This window comes from Sciurus vulgaris (assembly GCF_902686455.1).
Source record: "Sciurus vulgaris genome assembly, chromosome: 11".
In the NCBI taxonomy this organism is placed as follows: Eukaryota; Metazoa; Chordata; class Mammalia; order Rodentia; family Sciuridae; genus Sciurus; species Sciurus vulgaris.
The window spans coordinates 55,150,442-55,174,620 of NC_136472.1; the positions used below are offsets into that span (position 1 = coordinate 55,150,442).

The 24,179-nt window shown below is 46.2% G+C and overlaps 1 protein-coding gene across 1 annotated transcript in view; it reads right to left on the reverse strand.

Moving 5' to 3' along the window:
* Nucleotides 1-24,179, reverse strand: part of OTOG (otogelin) — an 84,609-nt gene that overhangs the window by 9,587 nt on the left and 50,843 nt on the right. Inside the window, exons 31-43 of the mRNA XM_079103544.1 lie at nucleotides 22,314-22,340; nucleotides 19,751-19,918; nucleotides 19,082-19,360; nucleotides 16,990-17,107; nucleotides 16,083-16,162; nucleotides 13,851-15,601; nucleotides 12,885-13,053; nucleotides 12,431-12,576; nucleotides 11,545-11,634; nucleotides 4,526-4,709; nucleotides 2,089-2,309; nucleotides 1,787-1,925; nucleotides 159-353 (exon numbers count right to left, since the gene is read on the reverse strand). Coding sequence (XP_078959670.1) covers nucleotides 159-353; nucleotides 1,787-1,925; nucleotides 2,089-2,309; nucleotides 4,526-4,709; nucleotides 11,545-11,634; nucleotides 12,431-12,576; nucleotides 12,885-13,053; nucleotides 13,851-15,601; nucleotides 16,083-16,162; nucleotides 16,990-17,107; nucleotides 19,082-19,360; nucleotides 19,751-19,918; nucleotides 22,314-22,340 — 3,567 coding nt within the window. The remainder of the gene's footprint in view (nucleotides 1-158; nucleotides 354-1,786; nucleotides 1,926-2,088; nucleotides 2,310-4,525; nucleotides 4,710-11,544; nucleotides 11,635-12,430; nucleotides 12,577-12,884; nucleotides 13,054-13,850; nucleotides 15,602-16,082; nucleotides 16,163-16,989; nucleotides 17,108-19,081; nucleotides 19,361-19,750; nucleotides 19,919-22,313; nucleotides 22,341-24,179) is intronic.

Genomic DNA, 24,179 nt, shown 5'->3' on the forward strand with positions numbered 1-24,179 from the left:
GGGGACTGAGGAAGGGAGCAGACCCAGACTGTCCCAGGCTAGACCCTCCCTGCCATACTGACTACTTTAGAGCAAAACTGAAAGGACATAGAGGGTCCCCAGCTATGGAGAGGAGGAGGCCAGCTGGGGAGGGCCTACTGGGAAGGGAAGGAACCTACCGCACTTGTCCTCAGGGATGCAGAGCGCAGAGTGGCGCCGATGCAGCATGGTGCCCTCGGAACAGACACAGCCCTCACCCAGTACCTGGCACTGCTCAGGGTCCAATGGACCCAGCATCCCATCCTGGCATGACTTGGGGGGCTCACAGGCGGCCACACAAGCTTGGTAGGTAGAGTCACTGGAGCACAGGAAGGCTGCAGGGGCACAGAGGGCACCAGGACCAGTTCAGACCCCAGCAGGACTCCCCACGGCAGCCAAAGAACAGGAAGTGGTGAGGAGGGGACTCAGCACTGAGAGTACCTAAGTCAAGGGGCTTATTGTGGGACCTCCTTCCTCTCCATCAGGAGTCAGCAAAGTACAGCCCACAGCCCAAATCCTGCCCGTGTCTGCTTTGCAAATGAAGTTCTCTTGGAATATAGAGATGACATTTCTTATATGGTTCTTTCATATGTCATCTGTGGCTCTTTTTGTATTACAAAGATAGAGTTGAGTCCTTGTAATTAATAGAGACCGTACAGCTCACAAAAGCTCAAATATTTGCTACCTTCCCTTTTAAGAAAAAGTTTGCCAACCCCTGGCTCTAGATGAGTGTTTTCAATGTTTGACTGTAAAAAACAGATTTTTACATCATGATGCAGTCCACACAAGTGTGTAGAACAGTGGTCCTCAAGCCTGACTGCAAAGGAATCCTGTGGCAACTTTGAAAATACCATTGCTGGTACCTGTCCCAGACCAGCTGAACCTTCGGCTAGGGGCCCAAGCCTTAATATTTTCACAAGTTCCTTGTGTGATTAAAAAAGGCATCTGGGATTGAGAATGGCTGATGTATTGAAACTAAAAATCTTTTTTGTAAAATAATACTTCATCTTCCCATATGCAACACTAGTATTTTCTATTCTATTTGACTACATTTTTTAAAATGCTAGCTGACCCCCAAGTTGACTTCATACCCTTGCGTTAGGATCTGAGGTCTGCAAAACACTACAGTATGATTTTTTTTTGTCTTTTCCTTTTAATTTGTCGTATTATAGGTATGGTCTTCCCCAACACTTACAGGTATGAGCTGTCCCCAACCTTTTTGTATGTGCTCATGCTTAGAAATCAAACTGCTCTAGCCCAGGCCAGGCCTGCCTACTCACTTATCAAGTGGAGGTGAGGAGGGGGTGCATCTTATTTCTAACCTCAACAAAGGGGGAAGAGACCAAAATAAAAAATTAGGCCAAGGGAACTAATATGTGCAGGCTGGTGACCACGTGATGGGCATCTGTAGGGCACACTGCCCACGTTAACTGCTATCATCCTCAAGAGGACTCTAGGAGGGAGCTATAATTATCATCCCCATTTTACAGAAGGGAAACTAAATAAATTAAATAATAAATTAAAACAAACAATTGCTTCTTATTCATTCATGACCATAAATAATAACTAAAATAATGTTTATTGATTAATATAAAATATAGATTGTATAAGGTAATTATAAGTTTATTGATTAATAAAATCCACAAATGAAGGAACAGCTAAGCTTGAAAGAGCATAGACTTGAACTTGTGTCTGGAAGCCTCTTTATACTCTTAACAAAATGGGAACAACAGTCCCAATGACAGAGATTCCTTGTCCCCCAACTCACGGCAGTAGTCAGAGCGCCGCCACTCAATGCACACGTGGAACTTATGGCACATAGCCACGTATACGGTCAGTGCCACGCAGGGCTGCTGCACATACTTGGTATCCCGGATCCACAGCTCACAGAACGACTCTGGGGGAACCTGGACATATGCATCAGGCAGTGCTGTCTACCCTGGTGCCCCAAATCCCAGGGCCCAGCTCCTCCTAGCTCTGCCCAGGGAAAGCAGCATGCCTCTGCAAGTGGCTGCTGCCCCCTCCCCCAGCCCAGGAGGTCTCCCCATGCTGAACCCAGCTGGCACATACAAAGCGGTGACAGGCGCTGAAGGTGCGGTTGGACACCATGCGAAGGCAGGGAGAGCAGTCTGAGGTGGCACAGCTGTCAGGGCGGAACCGGGTCTGGCCTTCTGAGGTCAAGGAGCTGGGCACCTGCCAGCTGTCCAGAAAGGGAGCAGGGTCCTCAGCCCTGCCCACCACAGAGCCATCCTTCAGGGTGAGGTCATTGACTGCATCTCCATCACAGATTCCTGAAACGGGCAGAATTATTCCAATATCCACAAAAGCCACTACCACCCCCAGGTCCTCGGTTCTCACTCTGAGGGTTCATCATGACAATTCTTTGGACAGTATTACTATTATCTCCATTTTACAGATAAGGGAAATGAGGTACAAAGAAGCTAGGAAACCTGTCCTTAGGAAATATACACCAAAGTATTGATGGATAGAAGTTTAGAAGTTTTGAATCAGTTTTCAAATGGTTCAAATGCACACATGCATAAATTGTATGTATGTATGTATATCCATATATATATATGTCTGCGTATATATATATATATGGAGGGAGAAGCAAATGCAAAAAGTGTGAACAAGTAGCATATCTAGGCAAAAAATAATGGAAGTTCCTTATACTATTTTTTCAACTTCTAAGTCTGACACTGAAATACAAAGTTACCCAAAAGAATATGCTTTAGTGGAAACTGCGGGCTAATAATAACACCAGTTTCCTCTTCTTCCTGGAGTCAGTTAACCTCTTTTCCCCAGCCTCCCTTGTGGTTGGGTGAGACCTTGTGACCGAGTCTCAGTCAATGGGATGTGAATGAGGGGCAGGCCACCACTTCCAGACCTGGTCCACAGAAACTTCCCAACCACATTTCCTCTGTGAGTCAGTAGCTTGTGCTGAAAGAGCCACAAGATGGAAGGAATCTGGGTCTTTGAGTAATCACTAATCATTTGGGAATTTACGTGTGCAAGAAATAAACTTCCAGTGTGTTAAGGCTCTGAGATGCAGAGGAGAGTGGGGCTCATCTGTTAGAGCTTCTAACGTGGCCTGCACTTCTGGCTTCACCTTACACTCTAGCTCCAGACACACACTTCCTTGCCTGAAATGCTATCTTAGATGACCTTTCAAGGGCATCTCAGATGGACCCATCCATGACTTTCCCAGTTCTACATAACATTTGCTGCTTTGTAGGTCTGTCTTTCACAAAAGATTTTAGACCAGTGCCAAGACTCATTTTCCTTTGGAATATCATTTATCTCAGCATTCCCCCTGTTGCCTAGTGGGATGCTCAGGATATTAGTTCATATAAAATAGAGCTATAAATGATCTGACTTTCTGTCTGATATTTCCAACCCACCAGTTTGGTGAATATAAAGCATGATTTGAGCCAAAATTATCCGATCTTTTTAACAGTCTCAATGGCCACATTTTAGGTCTTGGTTTTGAGTCACTGAGGGATATCACAGAGCATCCTGGGAAGAGTGGACCTGCCAGAAGCCTGCTGATTGATCACAGTGTTCTTTGCCAGGAATGAGCAGAATAGAAGGCAGAAATGGTGAGAAAAGAGGGAGGGTGGGGGGAGTGGTGTGTGCACATGCACATGTGAGTTTAAGGAAAGGTGTGTCAGTGAGAATGGAAGCCCCATCAAACTGGGATTTTGTTTTGCTTACTGTTCTTTTCACAGAGACTGGTACTTAGTAATTATGTGTGGCACAAAGGAAAAATGAGCATGGGGCTGACTCACAGGTCCCAGAGCATGTGCAGGGGGCATTTTGAATACAGGGGCATGAATATGAATGAACACAATGGGTGTGGGTGGAGAATAGAGGTTGGAAGTCTGTGTGTGTCTATAGGTGTGTGAGACCCATCGTCATGATCATAGCAGTCTGTAATGGAGTGACCCTGCAAGGAGCAGAAGTCCACATCCCAGTCTCTTCCTGTACCTCTTTTTCTTAGCCGAACTCTTGCCTGCTCTTTGTGATCATTTTATGGTCTAAAGAGCATTAGTTCTGCAAATTGTGGCAGCTCTGCCATGTGCCCTTAGGCAACCACTTAACCTCTCTGAGCCCCCTTTCTTCTCTGGTTCAATGGGAATAGTAAGGACCACCTCTTGGGGCTATTGTGTGGATGACCTGGAATAAGTGAGCTCAGAGTGTGGAAGTGCTTTGTGAAGGGTCAGGCACATGAAGACAGGAAGGATTATCTGGCATTAGGAGGCTGTCAGGGAAGCTGACAGACAATCCTGGCTGAAGACAACTGGCTAAGGCCACAACCCTGCACCATCTCCCTGCTAGCAGCTTTAGCTTCAGAACACAAGACCTAATACCTCCCTGCCCTGGCAGCTGTGTTAGTCCCACCTCTGGCCTAGTAAACTGTCCCAGACTCTCCTGGTCCAGAAGAACCTGTGTCTGGTGGTGATGGACCCAGGAAACACTCCCCTCCCTCAGCTGGGTCCCACCTCACCACACAGGCCATGGCCCTGGGCCTTGCTGGCTTTGCTGGCCTCCAGGATCATGAGTCCTGAGCTGTGGAGCCACTGGATCTGGATGTATGAGGGAGTCCGGATCAGGTACATGTGGCCTGTATCCTCAATTCGGAACCCATATCTGCTCACAGGTGGCCGCACAATCTGTGAGTCCACAGTTATCTGGTGAAGTGAGGGATTCAGTGTGAGCACACGTTGTCCATCTGTCCTCCCAACCATCCATCTGTCCATCTGTCCATCCATCCATCCATCCATCCATCCTTTCATTCATTCCTTCATGTATATATCTGTCCATCCATCATCTGACAGACATTTATTAGGCATCTCCTATGCACCAGGCTGTTTCAGGCACATACACCCAAGGTAGCATGGGAGAATTATAGATATATTTTTATAAGCAGAAACAAGAAAACTAACAGTAGGCAGGTTACATCTTGATGTTTTTATAAATGTAAATCCTGAGTCATTTCAATAACTTTCTTCTTTCCTGATTCTGCTCAAATCATTTCTTCTGGAAAATTTTTCCTAAATCATCAGCCTGGATTAGACATGCCTCTGGGGTCAATCAGTCTCTGGGCTGGACCATTACGACAAAATTTTTCTGTTCACTGGTCAAGTTTTCCAGTGGACTATGAGTTTCTTAAGGGAAGAAACTATGTCTGATTCTTTGAATCCTTAGAACCTGCCTTTGGACTTGACACATATTGTGGGCTTAATCAATATTTGTTAAATATTCAACACACCCAGTTCTCACACACTTTAAATTCAAAGCTATGACCTCTGCTCTATATTAACAAGATGAAATTTGGATGTATCATGGGTTATTAGTTTTATACTGTAAAACTGAGAGAGAAAAATGATTAAGATAATAAAATATTTATTATGACTTAACCTCCTTCTTTCAAGAATAAGCTGGTTTATTAATCACTTTGCAAATTACCGAGCACATGAAAAACTGTGTTAACATAGAGGGAGTCCCAATCCAGGAATCAGAGATCTTTGTGACTTTGGAAAAATCTGTCTCTCCCATAGCCTAAGCCTTCCTATTTGTACCAAGAAGGACTTGGGCTCTGTGATCCACGAACATTCTCCAGGTTCTAGGAGTGAATATCCATATTTGAAGTCAAGTCAGAGATCCTCATTTGTGTTCATAGGACTCTAAGTCCAAGAAAGGACAAAGAACAAAAGTTTCAAAGAACAAAAGTTTCAAAGTAAGGATTTGGACTTCCTCCTCTGACCAAGATGGAGTAATAAGGTCTGGATTTATAAACCAATAGCAGCACAATTTATAATAATCAAAATACAGAAATAGTCCAAATGTCCATCAATAAATGAAGGGACAAATTGTGTATATACATATGATGAAATATTACTCAGCTATAAAAATGAATGAACTATTGCTACATGCTACAATGCAAATGAACATCAAGAACATGAGACAAAATGGAAGAAGCCAGACACAAAAGATCACATATTCTATGTCTCCATTTATAAACTACACAGGATAAGCAATTCCATAGACAGAATGCAGACTGGTGGTTGACAGGGGATGGGGAAAGAGGTTGATGTGGAGCAACTGCTTCCTTTAAGTATGATGAAAATGTTTCAGAATTAAAGGTGGTGGTTACACAATATTGCAAATGTACTTAATGTCACCTAATTGTTTGCCCTAAAATATTTAATTTTATGTTATGTCAATTTCACCTCAATTTTTTTTAAATAGGGAAACAAAGTCTGCAAAGTACTGAAAAACTGTCAACCTATAATTCTACACTAAGTGAAAAACTTTTTTAAAAATTAAGGTGAAATAAAAAATTTAAGGTAAGATCAACAACTTCTATTCAACATCATCCTTGAAATTCTATCAAGAGCAATTAGGAGGAAGAAATTAAAGGGATATGAATAGGAAAAGAAAAATCAAACTATCACTATTGGTTGATGACATGATTCTCTATTTTGAAGACCCAAAAAAATTCCACCAGAAAACTTCTAGAACTCATAAATGAATTCAGCAAAGTAGCAGGATATAAAATCAATACCAATAAATGAAATGCATTCTTATACATCAATAATGAATCTACTGAAAGAGAAATTAGGAAAACTCCCCTGTTAACAATAGCCTCAAAAAAATAAAATGCTTGGGAATAAATCTAACAAAAGAGGTGAAAGATCCCTACAATGAAAACTACAGAACACTCAAGAAAGAAATTGAAGAAGACCTTAGAAGATGGAAAGATCTCCCATACTTCTAGAAAGGCAGAATTAATATTGTCCAAATGGCCAAACTACCAAAAGCGTTTTACAGATTTAGAGCAATTCCTATTAAAATCCCAATGACATTCTTCACAGAACTAGAAAAAGCAATCATGAAATTCATTTGGAAAAATAAGAGACTAAGAATAGCCAAAGCAATTCTTAGCAAGAAGAATGAAAGAAGAGACATCACACCACCATACCTTAAACTATACTACAGAGCCATAGTAACAAAAGCAGCATGGTATTAACACCAAAACAGACACACAGACCAATGGTATAGAATAGGAGACACAGAGACAAACCCACATGAACATGGTTATCTCATACTAGAAAAAGGCACCAAAAACATTCAGTGGAGAAAAGATAGTTTCTTCAACAAATGGCTAGGAAAATTGAAAAGTCACATGTAACAAAATGAAATTAAACCCCTATCTCTCATCCTGCATGAAACTCAACTCAAAGTGGATCAAAGACTTAGGCACTAGAACAAAAACCCTGCATCAAATATAAGAAAAAGTAGGCCCAAATCTCCACCATACCAGTCACAGATCTGACTTTCTTAACAAGATTCCTAAAGTGCCAGAAGTAAAATCAAGAATCAATAAATGGGGTGGATTCAAATTTAAAAGCTTCTTCTCAGCAAAGGAAATAATAACATGAAGAGAGAGCCTATAGAAAGAGAGAAAATCTTTACCACATGCACATGCAGATAGAGCATTAATCTCCAGTATATATAAAGAACTCAAAAAACTAATAACCCAATCAATGAATGGGTTAAGGAACTAAACAAACATTTCAGAAGAAAACATACAATTGATCAACAAATATATGAAAAAATGTTCAACTTCTCAAGCAATTAGAGAAATGTAAATCAAAACTCTAAGACGTCTCACTCCAGTCAGAATGGCAAGTGTCATACAAGCAACAATAAATGTTGGCAAGGATGTGGGGCAAAAAGTACACTCATGCATTGCTGGTTGGACTGCAAATTGGTGCAACCACTCTGGAAAGCAATATGGAGATTCCTTAGAAAACTTGGAATGAAACCACCATTTGACTCAGCTATTCCACTCCTTGGCCTATACCCAAAGGACTTAAAATCAGCATTACAGTGACATAATATTTAGAGCAGCTCAAATCACAATAACTAAACTATGGAACCAACCTAGGTGCCCTTCAACAGATGAATGGATAAAGAAAATGTGGTGTATATATGATGGAATATTACTCAGTCTCAAAGAAGAATGAAATTATGGCATTTGGTGGTAAATTGATGGAGCTGGAGAATATCATGCTAAGAAAAATAAGCCAATCCCCCAAAACCAAAGGCCAAATATTTCCTCTGATGTGCAGAAGCTGATTCACAGTAAGGGGAAGGGCTATGAAGAACAGACTTACTTTAGGTTAGGCAAAGAGGATTGAAGGGAGTGGAGGGGTATGGGGATAGGAAGCATAAGTAAAATGAATAGGACATTATTACCCTATATACATATATAACTATATGACTAGTGGGATTCCACATCAAGTACAACCAGAAGAGTGAAAAATTATACTCCATCTATGTATGATGTATCAAAGTACATTGTACTGACATGTATAACTAATTTGAACAAATAAAGATAAAAAAAAAACACCACAAGCAAAAAAATTAAGGTGAGATCAAGAAGTTTTAAGATATACAAAAGCTGAATGAATCTGTCAACATCAGATTTCCACTGCAAGAATATTAAAGGAAGTCCTCCAAATAGAATAAAAATGATATCCAATGGAAATCCAAATCTACACAAAGGAATAAGGAACACCAAAAATATAAGTGAATAATTTTTTTGTCTTAAAAAATCATTTTAGAAGATAATTGACTGCTCGATGCACTACTGAGTCTATAACAAATGCGGAAGTAAAATGCATGCCAGCAATTGCACAAAGGCTGGGAGAGATAAAAAGGAAATACACTGTTATAAATTTTTTATGCTATGTGAGACATGATGTAATACTTGTCAAGGCTAGATTGTGACAAGTTAAAATTCATACTATAATCCCTAAAGTAACCACTGAAAAAGAAAATAAAAAGGTATAATAAAATCCATCATAGGAGATGAAATGGAATTACCAAAAATAATCCATAAGAGGTCAAAAAAGGAAGGGGCAGGGACAAAGAACAGATGGAACAAATAGAAAACAACATAACATATGATGACCACTTTAAATATAAATGCTCTAAACATCTGCAATTAAAAAGCAGAGATTATACCAGGCAGGGTGACGGTGACCCATCCCTGTAATCGCAGCAGCTCAGAAGACTGAGGCAGGAGGATCATAGCCAACCTCAGCAATGGCGAGGCACTAAGCAACTCAGTGAGACCCTGTCTCTAAATAAAAATATAAAATAGGGCTGGGGATGTGGTTCAGTGGTTGAGTGCCCCTGAGTTCAATCCCAGGTAACCCCCACAAAAAAACACAAAGATTATAATAATTGGGTATTTTATAAACAAAGGAAGACAGCTATTCTCTCCCACAAAAATTCCACTTCAAAATAAAAAGCCAAAAATAGGTTAAAAGTAAAAGGATGATAAAGGGTAAACTTTATATATAAATATTATGTATACATGCTAGCACTGATCAAAAGAAAGCTGGAGAAGCTATTACAGACAAGTGAGACAAAGTAAAATTTAGAACAAAGACTTTTACCAGAAATAAAAGCCATTTTGAAGGTTAAAAGGGTAAATTCAACAAGAGGACATAAAAATCCTAAATGTTATGCATCCAATTATGGTATTTCAAGATATGTCATTTAAAATATGATAAAACTCCAAGAAGAAATAAACAAATCAGCAACTCTAGTCAGAGATTTCAACATTCTTTCTCTTAACAGTTGATAGAACAAGTGGACAGAATATGAGAAAGAATTTAGGGGCTTGAACAACACTATCTGCCAACTCGACCTAACTGACATTCAAAAGACCATTCCACTAAACAAGAGAATATACATTTACTAAGAGAGAGCATATTATGAAACATAACACAAGGCTTCTTAAATTCAAAAGGACGAATGATCTCGCTGATAAGCGGATGAGGACATATAATGGGGGGTGGGAGGGGTTAGCGTTAGGGTTAGGGTTAGGTTTAGGATTAGGGTTAAGGAGGGTGGTAAGAATGGAGGAAGGAAGGACTGTATAGAGGGAAAAGAGGGGTGGGAGGGGTGGGGGAAGGGAAAAAAATAACAGAATGAATCAAACAACATTGCCCTATGTAAATTTATGATTACACAAATGGTATGCCTTTATGCCATGTACAAACAGAGAAACAAGATGTATCCCATTTGTTTACAATAAAAAAAATAAAATAAAATAAAAGGTTCAGGTTTTGACAAATTGTATTTTCTGACTGGAGTTAAATTAGAAATCAATAACAGAAAACTTTCTGGATAATCATCAAATATTTGGAGGCTGTATAAAGCACTTATAAATAACCCATGGGTCAAATAAAAATCAAAAGTATATTGAAAAGTATGTTGACCTAATCAAAAGTGAGGACAGCATAATAAAACGTGTACCATACAGCTAATCAGTACTTAAAGGACAAAGTGTAGCACTTCAGACGGCTGAAAAAGGAAAGATCTCAAATCAATGACCTGGGTTCCCAACTTAATAAACTAGAAAAAAAAAAAAGAAGGATAAATTAAAGAAGAAATATTAAGAAGAAGAAATTAAGAAGAAGAAATATTTGATAAGAGTAGAGATCAATAAAATAGAAAATAAAAACTATAGAGAAAATGTATAAATCCATTCTTTGAGAAGAACAATAAACCCCCCTAGGCAGGTGATCCGGATGGTGGAAGACAGCTTAGATTCAATGTTGTGGGCACCTCCTCCACCTCCTGACCACCACTGTCTTCTGTCTTTGTAGTTTCTTTTTCCAAAATGTCATACAGATTGAACCAAAGTGCATGGTGAGATTCACCCACAATCAGGATGATGGGACTGTCCTATGTCATGACCACGGTGGTGGCTACAGGACCGCAGTTGGTATATTATTAAACAGAATGAATTTATGTGTGTAAATTGTACCTTAATTTTTAAGAATGAAAAAATAAAAAGACTAAGGAATGAAACTCAGGGAACATTTTGTGTAAGATTTCACCACATGATAAACCCACTGTGCTTAGCCGTTTCTGAGAGCTCTAGTGTGTTGACCTTGAGTTCAGAGATCAAGAGCAGATTCCTGCAGGAAGACTGCAGGTCTTGACACGGAATGGAGGTGGAAAATGTGACTCTGAGAACCAAGGCAGAGACCAGACAGTCCCTCTCTAGCGGAAACCCAGGGGTGGGCTGACGAAGGGAGATTTAATATCAAGCTTACGGAGCTTAAATTTAGGGATTCGTCCCTTGTACATTCCCTGAAAGTTACCCTAGTAATGTGTTCACATGGCCATATGTTTTTTATAAAAATTTCAAAGGTGAGATATTTTAACAGCAATTATTTAAGGCCACTGTGTCTTGCCATTCCATCATCATCTTATCACAATCCCTCCTGGCGCCCTTCCCCCCCCGACATTAGAGTGGGCACAAACATTCTGATTCAAATAACTTCTAAAAATACCTAATTTTGCATTTTTTAAAATAAAAGTCTCTTCCCACTCCTTTTCCCCAATTAACTAAGTCTCAAGGCCCCTCCACCATTGGCTACCCTGACCCTCTATGACTGCTACCCTGCATGGAGTTTAAGTCTTTGATACACTCACCTTCCTGTTGAAGCGGTCAATGGTGATCTGATGGGCCAGGTGAGTCACATTTAGTATCACCAAACAGAATGGGGGCCAGTTCAGATGTCCCTGAAGAGAGAGCCCAGTCTCATCAACCCAGACCCCTGTCCCAAAGGAACAAGTGCAGCAAGCATGAGCACACTCACAGGGTAGAACAAGGTGCATGAAACCTCACAAAACATTTCTGGGTGCACCTGACCTCATGCAAACCCAGCCAAAAAAGAAAGAAAGAAGCTGTCTCCTTCCACCTGGCACTTGGGGGCATTCTTGTAGGCAACCCCCTGCAGCTGGCACCCATGATCACAGACCACACCCTCAAAGTGACCTTCCTTCTCCTCTGTACTTCAGTACTGTCCTACATGGGCCTTGGAAGCTGGTACAGACCGAGAATGGTGCAAGACCCAGGAAGGGCCAGGAGGTGGCGCTCTCCACTCAACTCTTTCCAGTGGCCACTTGGGGAGCTAGCTGTCTTGAGTGACCATTCCAGGAGATTCCTGGGAGGCAGAGAGAGCTGCAGCAGAGGTGTTTCCACATCTGTCTCCACCTCTGGGACCCTTTGAAACCAGCTAATGAGCCAAGCACAGGTGCACACCTGAAATCCTAGTTACTCCAGAAACTGAGACAGGAAAATTGCAAGTTCAAAGTCAGTCTCAGCAACTTAGCAAGGCCCTAAGCAACTTAGTGAGACCCTGCCTCAAAATAAAAAATAAAAAGGGCTGGGCATGTGGCTCAGTGATAGAGTATCCCTGGGGTTCAATTCCTGGTACAAACAAAACAACAAAACAATCAGTTCACTTTTCAATTGCCCCCCTAAATCTAGTTCAATTCCCAGAGCATGGCAGGAAGGGAGGCAAGGCACAGTTACCAGGTTGGCACTTTTGCAGTCAAGGACATGGACGCTGATCATTTCATCTGGGCTCTGGCTGAGGATGTAGATGGCCTCCTTGAACAAGGCTACATGACTCCCATCGAAGGTCACAAAGCTCAGGTCAGGGAAGATTGAGCATCGACCTGGGGGTGGGGGCAGGACATGAGGAAAATAAACAGGCTCCTCCAAGGCCAAGGCCACTTAGGAAGACGGGACAGGTGCCTGGGCCCTTTCCTAGATCATTCAGAGACCTTGGGGTCTGGAGAGTGCCTCAGATCAGGTGTCTCACAGAGATCAGAGGTTGCAAGGGTAAGAAATCTGCCAGGTCAGGGGTCACACTGATGAGAGACCCATGGGAGAGGAGGCAGGGAAGCACGCAGATCTGGGATAGAGGTCACACAGGTAGGAATACAAGAAGGACACTGAGTCCCTGGCGGACCCCATGACTCACAGGCACACTCCCAGAGGGGGCAGCAGTGGTCCCCGCCCACCCGCACTGCAAGGCCGAGGACCCCACAGCGAGGGGGTGCAGCTCCCTGAGGACAGTGCTGGGACTGATTCACACGGATCAGCTGGCCTTCCAGGCAGATGTGGCGGACACAGTCCTGCTCTGCAATGGGCTGGGCACAGAGTGGAGTGACAGCATGAGTGCTCATTCCAGGGGCAAGAGTCCCTTCCCTCCCCCCAAGTCTACTGGAATAATGCAGGTTCTAGGAGGGCAGGGGACTTTGAAGTAAAACTACTAGGAAATGGTGCCCTCACCCTCTACCAATCTACCAGGCTATCTGGGGTTTGGGGCTCCACTTAGTGAAACTGGGGACCAAGGGACATTCCCTAAAACCCCTGCATATCTGCCTTACCTGTATTAAGAGCCTCAGGTACACAGACAGGCAGACACACCAGCTCACACTCAGAGACCCAGCAAACCTGCATATGCCTGTGCATGTGTGTTGTACACACCCACACCCACACCCACACACAAACACACACACACATTTTCTCCCTGTTTTACACAAAGATGTCTCACAACACCACAAGAACATGCACACACTCATTGGAAGTCAAACACATGTGAACACAAAAGTGTGAGCACCGTCTCAATGCAGGTACTCAGACACAAACACACACCTACTGGCACACCCTTGTTCTCACACCCTGGGCATCACACCAAGCCATCTGATCAGTCCCTGGGGCCCAGATGGGCAGAGTAGGACCCAGCTATGGCTTCAGGGACCTAGAGGAGCCTGCGGGAGTTTTCAGGCACCAGAAGATTGGGGCAGGGGTGAGGACAGTGGTTGCATCCCGGCAGCTGGTTAAAGATGGAGGCTGCAGCTGGCCCAACAATGCGAATGTGTGCTGATGTCCAGTCTAATGGTGGGGGGGAGGGGCAGAGTGCATGGAGGGACAAGTCACTCACAACACAGGTGGCAGATATGTTGACCTCAGTGGTGATTGCCATGGACTCAGATGGACCCTGTGCAATGCTCTGGGCTGGGGCTGAGCGCCCAGATGGCTCCGTAGTGGCCTCACCCACTGACTCCGCTGGTGGCTGGGGCCTTGCTGAGGTCCCATGGGCCTCCGTCAGTTGAGGCAGCAGAACCAGTGAGCTCTCCCGGGAGCTTGTCCTGGCTGAGACACGGCTCAATGGGTAGGATGTGGGCCTTGGTGGCACTGTGCCAGCCCGGAGGCCCTCAGCCTCAGTCACCAATGTGGCAAGAGTGCGAGCCACAGCAGGAGTGAACTCTGTGGGCCCACCTTGGGCAGAGCCATACACAGAAGTAGGCAGAGACACTTGCTTGGAGAGAATGGTCATTTTCTGTGTGGTGCTCTTTCGTGGAGCAATGGATACTGTGGGGGCCACCCCTGCAGCCATGGCCACATCTCCAGAGGTTGGCAGTTTGGCTTCCAGAAGCAGGCTTGGATCCATGCCTGTTGTATCTACAGCTGGGGTGAGAGGCAGTGCTGGGCTGAATGTCAGAGCAGGGGGTGTTGTGGTTATTGCCAGAGACGTGGCCTGGTGCTGAAGTGGAGGAGTAATGACCAAGCCTTTGGAGCCCGATGGGGCCACTGAGGCAGAGGTGCCCACCTTGGCCAAGGGGAGGCTGGTGTCAGGAGGCAGACCAGAGAGGAGCTGGGATGGTTTGGTTGACTCCAGAGACCTAGAGGCTGTGGCCCCTAACCTGTGAGCGACTGTGGACAGGCTGGCGGCTACCAGGGGCCCTGGGGACAGAGCTGCAGGCCTGGTGGCTGTGGTGGTATGCCGGGCTGGGCGGGGTGGGGCAGTGGGAACTGGACTTGGATGTGGGGATGATGGCAGTCCTATGGGCTGGCCATGTCCAGGCGCACCCTTCTCTGTGGATGGCACTGCCTCCCTGTCTGTTGTGGCAAGAGGACTAAACAGAGCCTGCTGTGGGGCTGTGATAGCCATGACTGGGGAGCTGCTGGGACTTGAAATGTTCTGGGTCTGAGTGGGTGGAGGGATCCCTGTCTCATTTGTGACCTTAGCTACTGGGGGTGTCAATAAAGTCTTGTGGGATCCAGAGGAGGTAGGGGATATGGAGGTCACTCCAGAAGAAGTCACGGGCCTGGAGGAGGGACTTGCTGGCAAGGCAGGCTGTAGGGATGTCGTCTTAATAGGCAAGGAGCCATGACCTGTGACTGTCACAGCTTTGGTCATGAGTGGGAAGCGAGGTACAGGGGGTGACCGGGAGGAGACTGTGATGTTGGAGCTCCCTGCAAAGGTCATAGTCACCCTAGTTGTCTCAACAGCACCTGATAACATGCCAGGTGTGGGTGTCTGCAGCAAAAGGGGGAGGGATACAGATTCCGGGGGTTGGGAGGTGGCCAGGGGGCTGGCTGTCACTCCCTTGCTGGCAGGGGCCTCTGTGGGGTGGGCAGAGAGGTTGGATGCAGTGACCCCCAGCGGTTGCTGTAGGGAGGACTGGGTGGGGCCTGTGGACAGCATTGGCCCTTTACTGGCTGCCATTGGTGGGTTCAGGGCCCTGGTGAGGGGGGCTTCTGGAGTGAGAACTGGCCTGTGGGTGGGGGCCCTGGTAGTTTCCTGCAGAAGTTGAGGCTGCTTGTCACTGAAAGTGGGTAGCACTTGACCGGGAGGCAGAGTCTCATTGCCAAGGGCCTCTGTGGGAACCCAAATTGCTGGCTCTACACCTGAGCAGACAAGAGAAGAGGTTCAGAAGGTGAGGTGACTGCAGCCCCAGGTCACCATCACTGGGAAATACTGAGGTGTGGGGCTGAAGGGCTGGCACCCTATGTGACAAGGTGAGGGCAACTTCCCAATGGCTAGGGGTCTCTGTGTGCTGGTACTGGATGACTTTAGAGAAGTCAGCAGACTTTGCCCCAGACCTCAAATTCTGAGCCCAGAACCAAGAGAACTAAGTCCAACTCTGGCTGCACCCCCTACTCATTATAAGACCCCAGCCTGGTCCTGTTCCCACTCTGTGCCTTATTTTTTCTCTGTGAAATGGATTGAGTGGGCCAGATGAGGCATTGCCTCTTCTTAGCATTTTCGTTTCCAAGGCCCTGTGCTGACCCTGCTGCTCTAGGACCCAGGGCTCTGGGCATGACTGTTCAGTGAGACCCTGGGGACTAGAGGAAATCTGGGGGAGGAAGGAAAATCCAGGCCACTTACAGTCCTCCAAGTAGACACATCTCTGTGTGACTTCATCCAGGACCTTGGGAGCAGGGCACACAGGGACACAGCCTTCTACCCTGAGAACAGAGCAGGGAGTGGGTTGATGGTCTAGAATATGTGCTGGTCATCCCTTTTTACCTGGATTAAGCAGGTCTTGTCCTTCCTTAGGACACACGTGTGTGTATGTACCCATGCTTATCATATACACTTTCACCTGAACTTCTACAGGGATACTGTCACACACATGTACAGGAGCACACATACCAAAATATATGTGCCCCACACTCCTGCACACTCTTACCCATCAGGCTAAAATGGAGAATGCATGAACAGGATACAGTCATGCACACACTTGTGCACATGCTCACATGTCTCGCCTAGGCATACTCTCACACAGCCTCACGTACTCCTGAAGGATGTCAAAATATTTACACATACATACATATCTACACAGGCTCCTGCAAACATCAGTGTATCACCTTGTGCATGTATACGATACCCACATACATGCAGCTCACACATGTGCATAGGTGTAGCTGTGGACAGCTCATGCACACTTGGAGATACAAACACACAGAAGGCTCAGCTGTAAGTACATCATGCACATCCATGTGTGTGTGTGTGCGTGTATGTGTGTGTGTGTGTCACACTCAGATATAAAGATATGAAGGAACATATTTACCCTGGGACACACATCCCCATACACACAACATATGAAGTACTCATACACGGGTATATGTGAGCACACACGTACCTTAATACATGCTCATGCTCATGCACATGCCCACAGACTACAAACAAGCCCATTCACATATGTGTATCTGTTTACAACCATACACATATGTATGCTCAAATACACTAGTGCACACCTAGACTCCACATCCAGAATCCCCTGGCCCCTCACCTGGGCACATCCTGGCAGCTGGTTGCCTGGGGGTCCCGGCAGGTTTGGAAGCAGGGACTGGCACAGGCATTGTAGTGCCACTCACAGGTTGGGTAGGCATTCCCCAATGACTTGGCATCTAGAAAGGTGAGAGTCTCTCGACTGACAGAGGCCGAGCACCAGCTCTGTCAAGCATCAGAGTACAGAGCTAATCCCACCTCAACCCGTGCCCTCCCCACCAAGTGGAGGAGTCAAGTGGACTCATGTAGGAAAAGTGAAGAGGAAAAAAGCTAAGATATGGGCCTGTATCCATGATGGCTGGTGTTGGGGGATCCTAGAGATAGGGAGCTATGAATTTGGGGTAGGCTGAGCCTGGAGGGGCCCTGGTACGCATAAGAGGAGTAGGGCTTTGAAGGATGGCCAAAGAGGAGGCTTGGATTCCTGATCTCTCCCTCAGGCTTTCCTGTCACTCTGCCCCTCTGAGACATTGGTGCCAGGCTTGCTCTGCACCCCTGGACACAGTCACCTCCTCCTTGCCCTACTTCTGATAGGGCCACTGCAGACCTCCATGAAGGCAAGAGGCTCATACCTGAGGGGCAGAGTGAGGCATTGGGGGACCCTGAGCCCAAGGCCTTCCTGGGCCACTGGCCAACAGGTGAAGGAGACCCTCTTCTCCAAGCTCTGCTTTCTGTCCCCAGGGACCTTCCTGAAGTAGCCTCTCAGGACCTGGGTGCAGTGTGAGAGCTGCCCTTGTTGCCCTAGTAGCTGAGGCAATGATGACAATAACCACAGCCAACTCTTGCACAGCACTGAGCACTACACCAAAGAGTTCTTACCTATGTACTCTTTAATCCTCCAATAATCCTATGAAGGCATTATTATTAACTCATAGATGAGTTAATTATTATTAGTTCATTATTATAATTATTATTAGTCATTATTATTAGCTCATAGATGAGGCAACTGAGGCACAGATAATGGTGGGAAAATAATATTTTCCAGGGGCGATGTTCTCAAAAGAGGTTCTATGGCCAGTGCTGGATAAATTAGGGAAGGGTCTGTTGCCTGTCGATGGTTGGGGCTTGGAGGCAGACCAGACCCCAGACTGTTGGCACAAGCGACCAGTCTCTGAAAGCACAGTCTGTGCAGGGAGGTGTGGGCAGGCTCTGCAGCAAGTTAAGGGAGCAGCCCCACCCTGCCAGCCCCTTCCTGACCCTGATCCCCACACTGCTACCAACTGTGAAGAAACTGCTTTTCCAAGAGCCTGACATTTGGGGAATCTACACATCTACTATGTGTCAGGCCAAGAGAAGCTGGTGGGAGCCAGTCCATCCTCACAACAACCTTTTGAGGCATATGTTCCCATTTTATAGGTCAAGTCACAGAGTGATGGAGGTTGTCCAAGTGCCAAGGACCAGGGTCAGGATTCAAACTCAAGGCTGTCCAGCTTCAAAACCTTGGCTCATTCCACTCTGCCCCAGTGTCTTTGAGAGAGGGACACAGTCCAGTTCTGCCATCAGTTGGTGATGAGTTTGTGCTGGCTGGGTTCACAGAGGACTCGATATATGTATGACCTCTGCACGTAAGAATGGCCCTTCTAGGTTTAGGCAGAGATTGACATTTGGGGAGCAGACCCACCTGGCAGGGGGAGAGTAAGCCTTGGCCTCTAGTGGAAGGATGAGGGAGCTGCCCTACCACTGCCTGGGCCTCCCATGGGTAGAAGTGGAGGCTGCTGGCTCCTCAGCCTGGTGCCCCAGTGGGCAGTCTCTAAGCTTCTGGGGCAGACGTGTACCATTGGCAGGAAACCCGAGCCATCAGCTATGTGGGCAGCTACCAGGATCATTTCTCCCCTCACTTCCACAAAGGCCATGTATTTTTAGACCATGTAATTAGCCTGTGGTAGGAGGCAGGACCCAGGAAACTGGCTGATCCCCAAGCCACACTGCCCATGGCTCTCTAGGTTGGCAACATGGACGATAGATCACCTCCTATCCTAGGGTGAGGATTCTGTCTATTAGGGTAATTCAAAAGGAGTAGTGGGAGAGAGCAGGAAGAGTAGATGAGTGAGAACCAAGGGCCGATGCCCAAGAGAGATGGTAAGGGGGACACCTACCCAAAAGGTGGAAGAGTGTGCCCCAGCGGAATGCCTCTGTGTGCTCATATAGCCGCAAGGCCAGCCCAAGGCCTGACACAGAGAGGAAGAAGCCTGGCTTTGCCAGAGACTCCAGGGCCACCAGGCCCACCTGCCACGTCCCCTGGTGCAGCAAGAAGGAGGTGTGGTGGTGGAAGGTTTCACTGCCCTGCCACTTAGCCAGCTCCACAGACCCGTTGGCTGTGATGTGGAGGAAGAAGTTGGGTCTGTCCGCTGCCTCCAGGGATACCACATCTGGGTCTGCACAGAGGCGCATGGGTAAGGTCAGCACAGAGAGGAGTCCAGATTGAAGGTGAGCAGGCAGCATGCTGGCCTAGGTCTGCATTCTCAGTTCCCTGTGGACTAACTGGGTCCTGCTTCTCCACAACTGCCCTGGTTCCCTTAGCCAACCTACTTCTGCCAGCCAGCTGCCCTCTGCTCCCACTATCTCTGTCTGTGGGGAGGTGAAGGGTTACAGAAGCCCCCAACCACAGAGCCTCAGAAGGTGGCTGAACTGCTTCCTTCTCTCCCATCCTCCCTTCTTCTCTCCCTCCCTCCTTCCTTTGTTTCTCTCCTTCCCTCCCAGCCTCCCTTCCTCCAGCACCTGCCTCTCTCCCAAAAGTGCTGGACAGAGGCCAGGGTGGGACTTACCATGGGCCTTGGCCTTGTACAGAGCAGCTGTCAGCAGGAAGCTCACAATGTCCCCTGGCGCCACATCTTCTGCCCTCACTAGGGCTATGTCATTGCCCACAGCCTTCATGGCTACCAGGGCACCGCCAGCCGCCACGCTGGACAGCTGATAGGGGCCCTTACCTAGTGCTAGAGAAAAGAGCCCAGTCATAAGCGCCACTTCCCATCTACCCATCTCACCCACATCAGAGGTGGGAAGAGGCTGGGTGCCAGGGAGGGACTCTTTGTGACCTCTTATCCCAGGCTTTGATGTTTATAAGGAGGAAGGGAGAGAAAAGCCAGGCTGGAAGCCCTTGAAGGGAACTGACCCTCTACACAGTGACAGAATCTGTTCACAGAGAACCTGGGAAGAAGGATACCCCCAAAGGGCATCCAGGCTCCCAAACATCTCTCCACGCCTATCTCACTCCTGAAACATTTCCACTCCAGCCACGGCTCTGTTCTGGGTCACCCTGAGAGAAGACATCTATACCTAGTCTCTGCCCACCCACTGCCTGAGAAACAGACCAGGAGACTTGGGCTCCGCAGTAGCATTTATCTATTTATTTCAAGCACACGTCACTTTAGTGTCTTTGGGGTCTATAGTTGTGGGTGTGGATTAGAGTGGAATGTGGGTTTCCTAGGTGAATGCAATAGTCTAATTGAGCTTCCTGCCTCTCGTGTGCCCCCATGGCTGCCTGAGCCACACTCCCTGCTAGAACTGACCAGGGGCTCCCCATAGAATCCAAACAGCCCAATCCTCCCCCATCACACACACACCTGTGCCTCCCCTCCCCCTACTCCCTGGGCCCGGCCACACAACTGCTCTTGCTCTTCCTTTAAAGAGCCATGCTCTGTCCTAGCTTGTTTCTCCATCACACCGTTCCACCCCCACAGAGCAGTCCTCTGTTTTGTGCCTGGCAAACGCCTGCACAGTCTCTAGGGACAAGCTCAAATGTCACCTTCTTGGTGAAGCTCTCCCTGCACCCTCTCCTGCCCCTTCCTTTATGCCCCACCCACCAGTTCTATGATGAGGATCTGAACTGGGGCGGGGGGTCCACGTCATCTTCCCCATCAGATAGCAAATGGGTTGTACTGAGCTGGTAAATGGTTAACAACCAGCTCTGGACAAGTAAAAATGAATGTGTAGTGTTTGCTGATTTCCATGGTGTAAATATTCTTGGCAGTGGTCAGTTTCAAACTACACACTGAAAGAGGAGTTGGGAACCAACAGGGAGGCAGTGAGAGCTGTGCCAGGGCTCCCCTGTGTCAGGTCCGTTTACCACTGACTTCCCAGCACCCCACAGGGCCTGGGCCAAAGAAAATGCTGGTAGAAGAATGGAGCAAGGAATGGAGAGGTGGGAGGGTGAGTAGGTGGAGGATGCTAGAAACAGCTTGTCCTTTGCCAGTTATTGCCACCCAAAATGCCACAGAAGGGAGAAATCTCTGCTCATAGCTGTTTTGCTGAAATGTCTTGCCTGATGTCAGACAGACCCTGCCTGTCCTAGGATTGCCATTCTCCCATTACAGATTCATTCCTTTAGGAGTTGAAGATTTAGGGCCACAAGGAGTCCCTAGGGGCTAACATTTTGGCAGGACTGTGACTCTGAGAATGCTATACCCTAGTCTAGCCCTCATCTCACAGACCCCCTAACTGGTGTTCTTGTCTCTAGCCTGCCCCCTTCCTGCCATACTCTTGCCAAGGGACGTTTCTCAAATCAAAATCGATAATGCAGGTAAATGTCAATAAAGCCTTGGGCCTATATCCACACAGGCTGGGCTCTTGCAGGATGATACCTGGAGGAGGGTTGGGGACTTGGAAGTCAAAGTTGAACAGCACTAAGGATCAGAGAAGCATCCATCTCTACCAAGGCCTGACCTTGGCCCAACTGAACAAAATTCAGCACTGAAAATACTCTGGGGCAGCCCCTCCCTGCTGTCCAGTCAACCCCATCATTAAATTGACAAGATGGTTCTAATACTGGATACTAACCCTCCTTGGGTCCTTAGTTGTGACCTTTGATTTTGCCCTCATTAACAATCTAGGTGTGTGAGCATATCTTGGTACCCTTCAACTTTGTTTATATTTGAGGATGGATCTGACAGGCCATATGTTTTGCCCCAGCCTTCCTCAGAAAGAGCAGTTTGCATTTTCTTTTGCCAACTCAAATCTTCAGGGAACCCAAGACGACATTCCGTGGGCCTGAAGAGCTACATTAGGAAGGCAGCAGAGAAGGCACATTGGTGCAAATGGTTTTTTTTTTTTTTTTATTTCCTTGCAAATCTGCCATGGTTGAGCACAATCCCTGGGAAGCTCACTGACCTGGGACCTGCACAGAGCCTGCAAGAACTACTCAAGACAGGTTCCCTGGGCATCCCTGGGCTCTGCACTATCAGGGCTGTCTGCATAATAGAGTCACTCCCAGATCCAAGTCAGCTCTTCTAGGGCCAGTAGCACCTCAGAATGGCCAATGCTTGTGTGGCACAAGGACAGGGCTGGCAGTGCCCTCGTCCTTGAGTCTCCATTTGGGGATGATGGGCTTACCTTTGTTAAAGAAGTCACAATCATATGCTGAAAGAGAGAACAGAAACTTCTTGAGAGCTGGCTCAGAGCCTAGAATAGATAGAGCCAAGGTCCCTGGCATCCCAACCTCCCTCCTTCCCCAAGGGTCAGACCTGGCCTGGCTCCCAAACTCCAAGATTTACAAATGGTCTTAGATTCAGATATATTAAGGGGGAGGAAATACATCAGTTCCTCTATGCACCCCCAGCACAAGGCTCAAAGCCTGTCCCCAAGTGAGCACTCAGCAATGGGTTGAATAACTGAATGAGTGAATACTAGGCAGAAGGCTGTACTTTGTGTGGCCCTAAAGAGTAGGTTTAGAAACCAGGGATAGGAACTCCAACTGGAAATACTGTGGAAGATCCCCAGAGAAGGAATGTAAGTTAGGACAGAAGGTGGTCTTCTAAGAGCTTTGAATAGGAAAGGAACCAAGGACCTCCAGAATTCCAGGCTTCTTCAGGCTCTTCTGTGTATTTTCCCTGGCTCAAAAGTACGCCAGCAATCAGCCAGGCATTGACAAGCTCCTACCAAGGTGATCTTAGCACACCCTCTAGTGGCCCAGCCCAGTAACACAGCCTGTTTCCCTGGTGCTTCAGTCAGGGGTTCCTCAGTCCACAGGAGTGAGATGGGACCTTGCCATGGATACCTAAAACCAGGAATAAGGCCATGAGGCACAAGCTGGGTGGACCTGGAATGAAGGTTAAGGAGGAGTCTGCTTCACACATAGGTATGGTCCGAAGAGAGCCACCAGTTCCACTCCACACTGCAAGCCCATGGTCAACACGTTTGGCATTGCCCTCTTTCAAGGGGACTCAGAGTCAGGAGACGACCTGCCATATGGCTACAGGCAAGTACCAGCCATTCCTCATTTGTGGATTCAGAAGATTGAAGTAGAAAATTCTATGTCTAAGTCTCTGGTTTCCGCTATGTACCCAGTCAATAGCAGATGGCCCAGAAGAGTCCTTAAAAGCCAGTTCTCTGGAGTCATAGCATAGTTCAAATCCCATATCTCTTCATTCATCAACTGAGTATACTGGGGCAGGTTACTTAACAGCTCCTAAGTTTAAAAGGTAACCCTGCTATCACCTCCTTGGCTAAGGCAAAACGCTTGCCTTGAGTGCAAAATTTAAGGGGAAGGGGCGAAAATCCTAGTAATGAAACTGTGATAGTTGTCAGAACCAAAATGGAGGTTCTGACATTTTGTTCAAAGCCCTAACAGCAGTACAAAATAATGCATAAAGCCAGGAAGGTATGAAAAGGGATCTCACACATCCATGCCTGGCAATAAGATCTACCACAAAAGCCTTATACACCCTTGTACCAAGAATACTTCTGCAAGAACTTCTGTCCTAAACTGTTCAATCATGGGCTGGCTATTGATCTTTGGTTTTAATATTTACAGCCAAAGATTGTTTTGTTTTTAAAACATCATATAAATCTCATTTTTGCCTCTAAGAACTTCCCCTTGCCTCAGCCTCTTTGAATATATGCACAGCTTACTATGGCTGACATACTCCTATGGCAACGCTATTCCCAAATAAACTTATCAGTTTCTGGAGATTTTTTTTTTTCTCTGTCTTATTTAGGTTGGTAAGAGAAATGCTACTTTAATGCAATGTTTTTTTTACACCAAAATTAATGCAAAAATCTATGATAAAATATCAAAAATTTTAAATAAAGACTGGCTCAGTAATGGTGGATCCTGAGGCAAAAGGAGCAATCAATAATATTGATCCTTTGATATTTTGTTCACCAGGATTTTTTGCAACAATTTTTGTTTTTAAAAATATTGCATTAAAATGTTATTTTGTTTGATTCCTGAGTTTTCTGGTTCCCCCCTAAATCTCT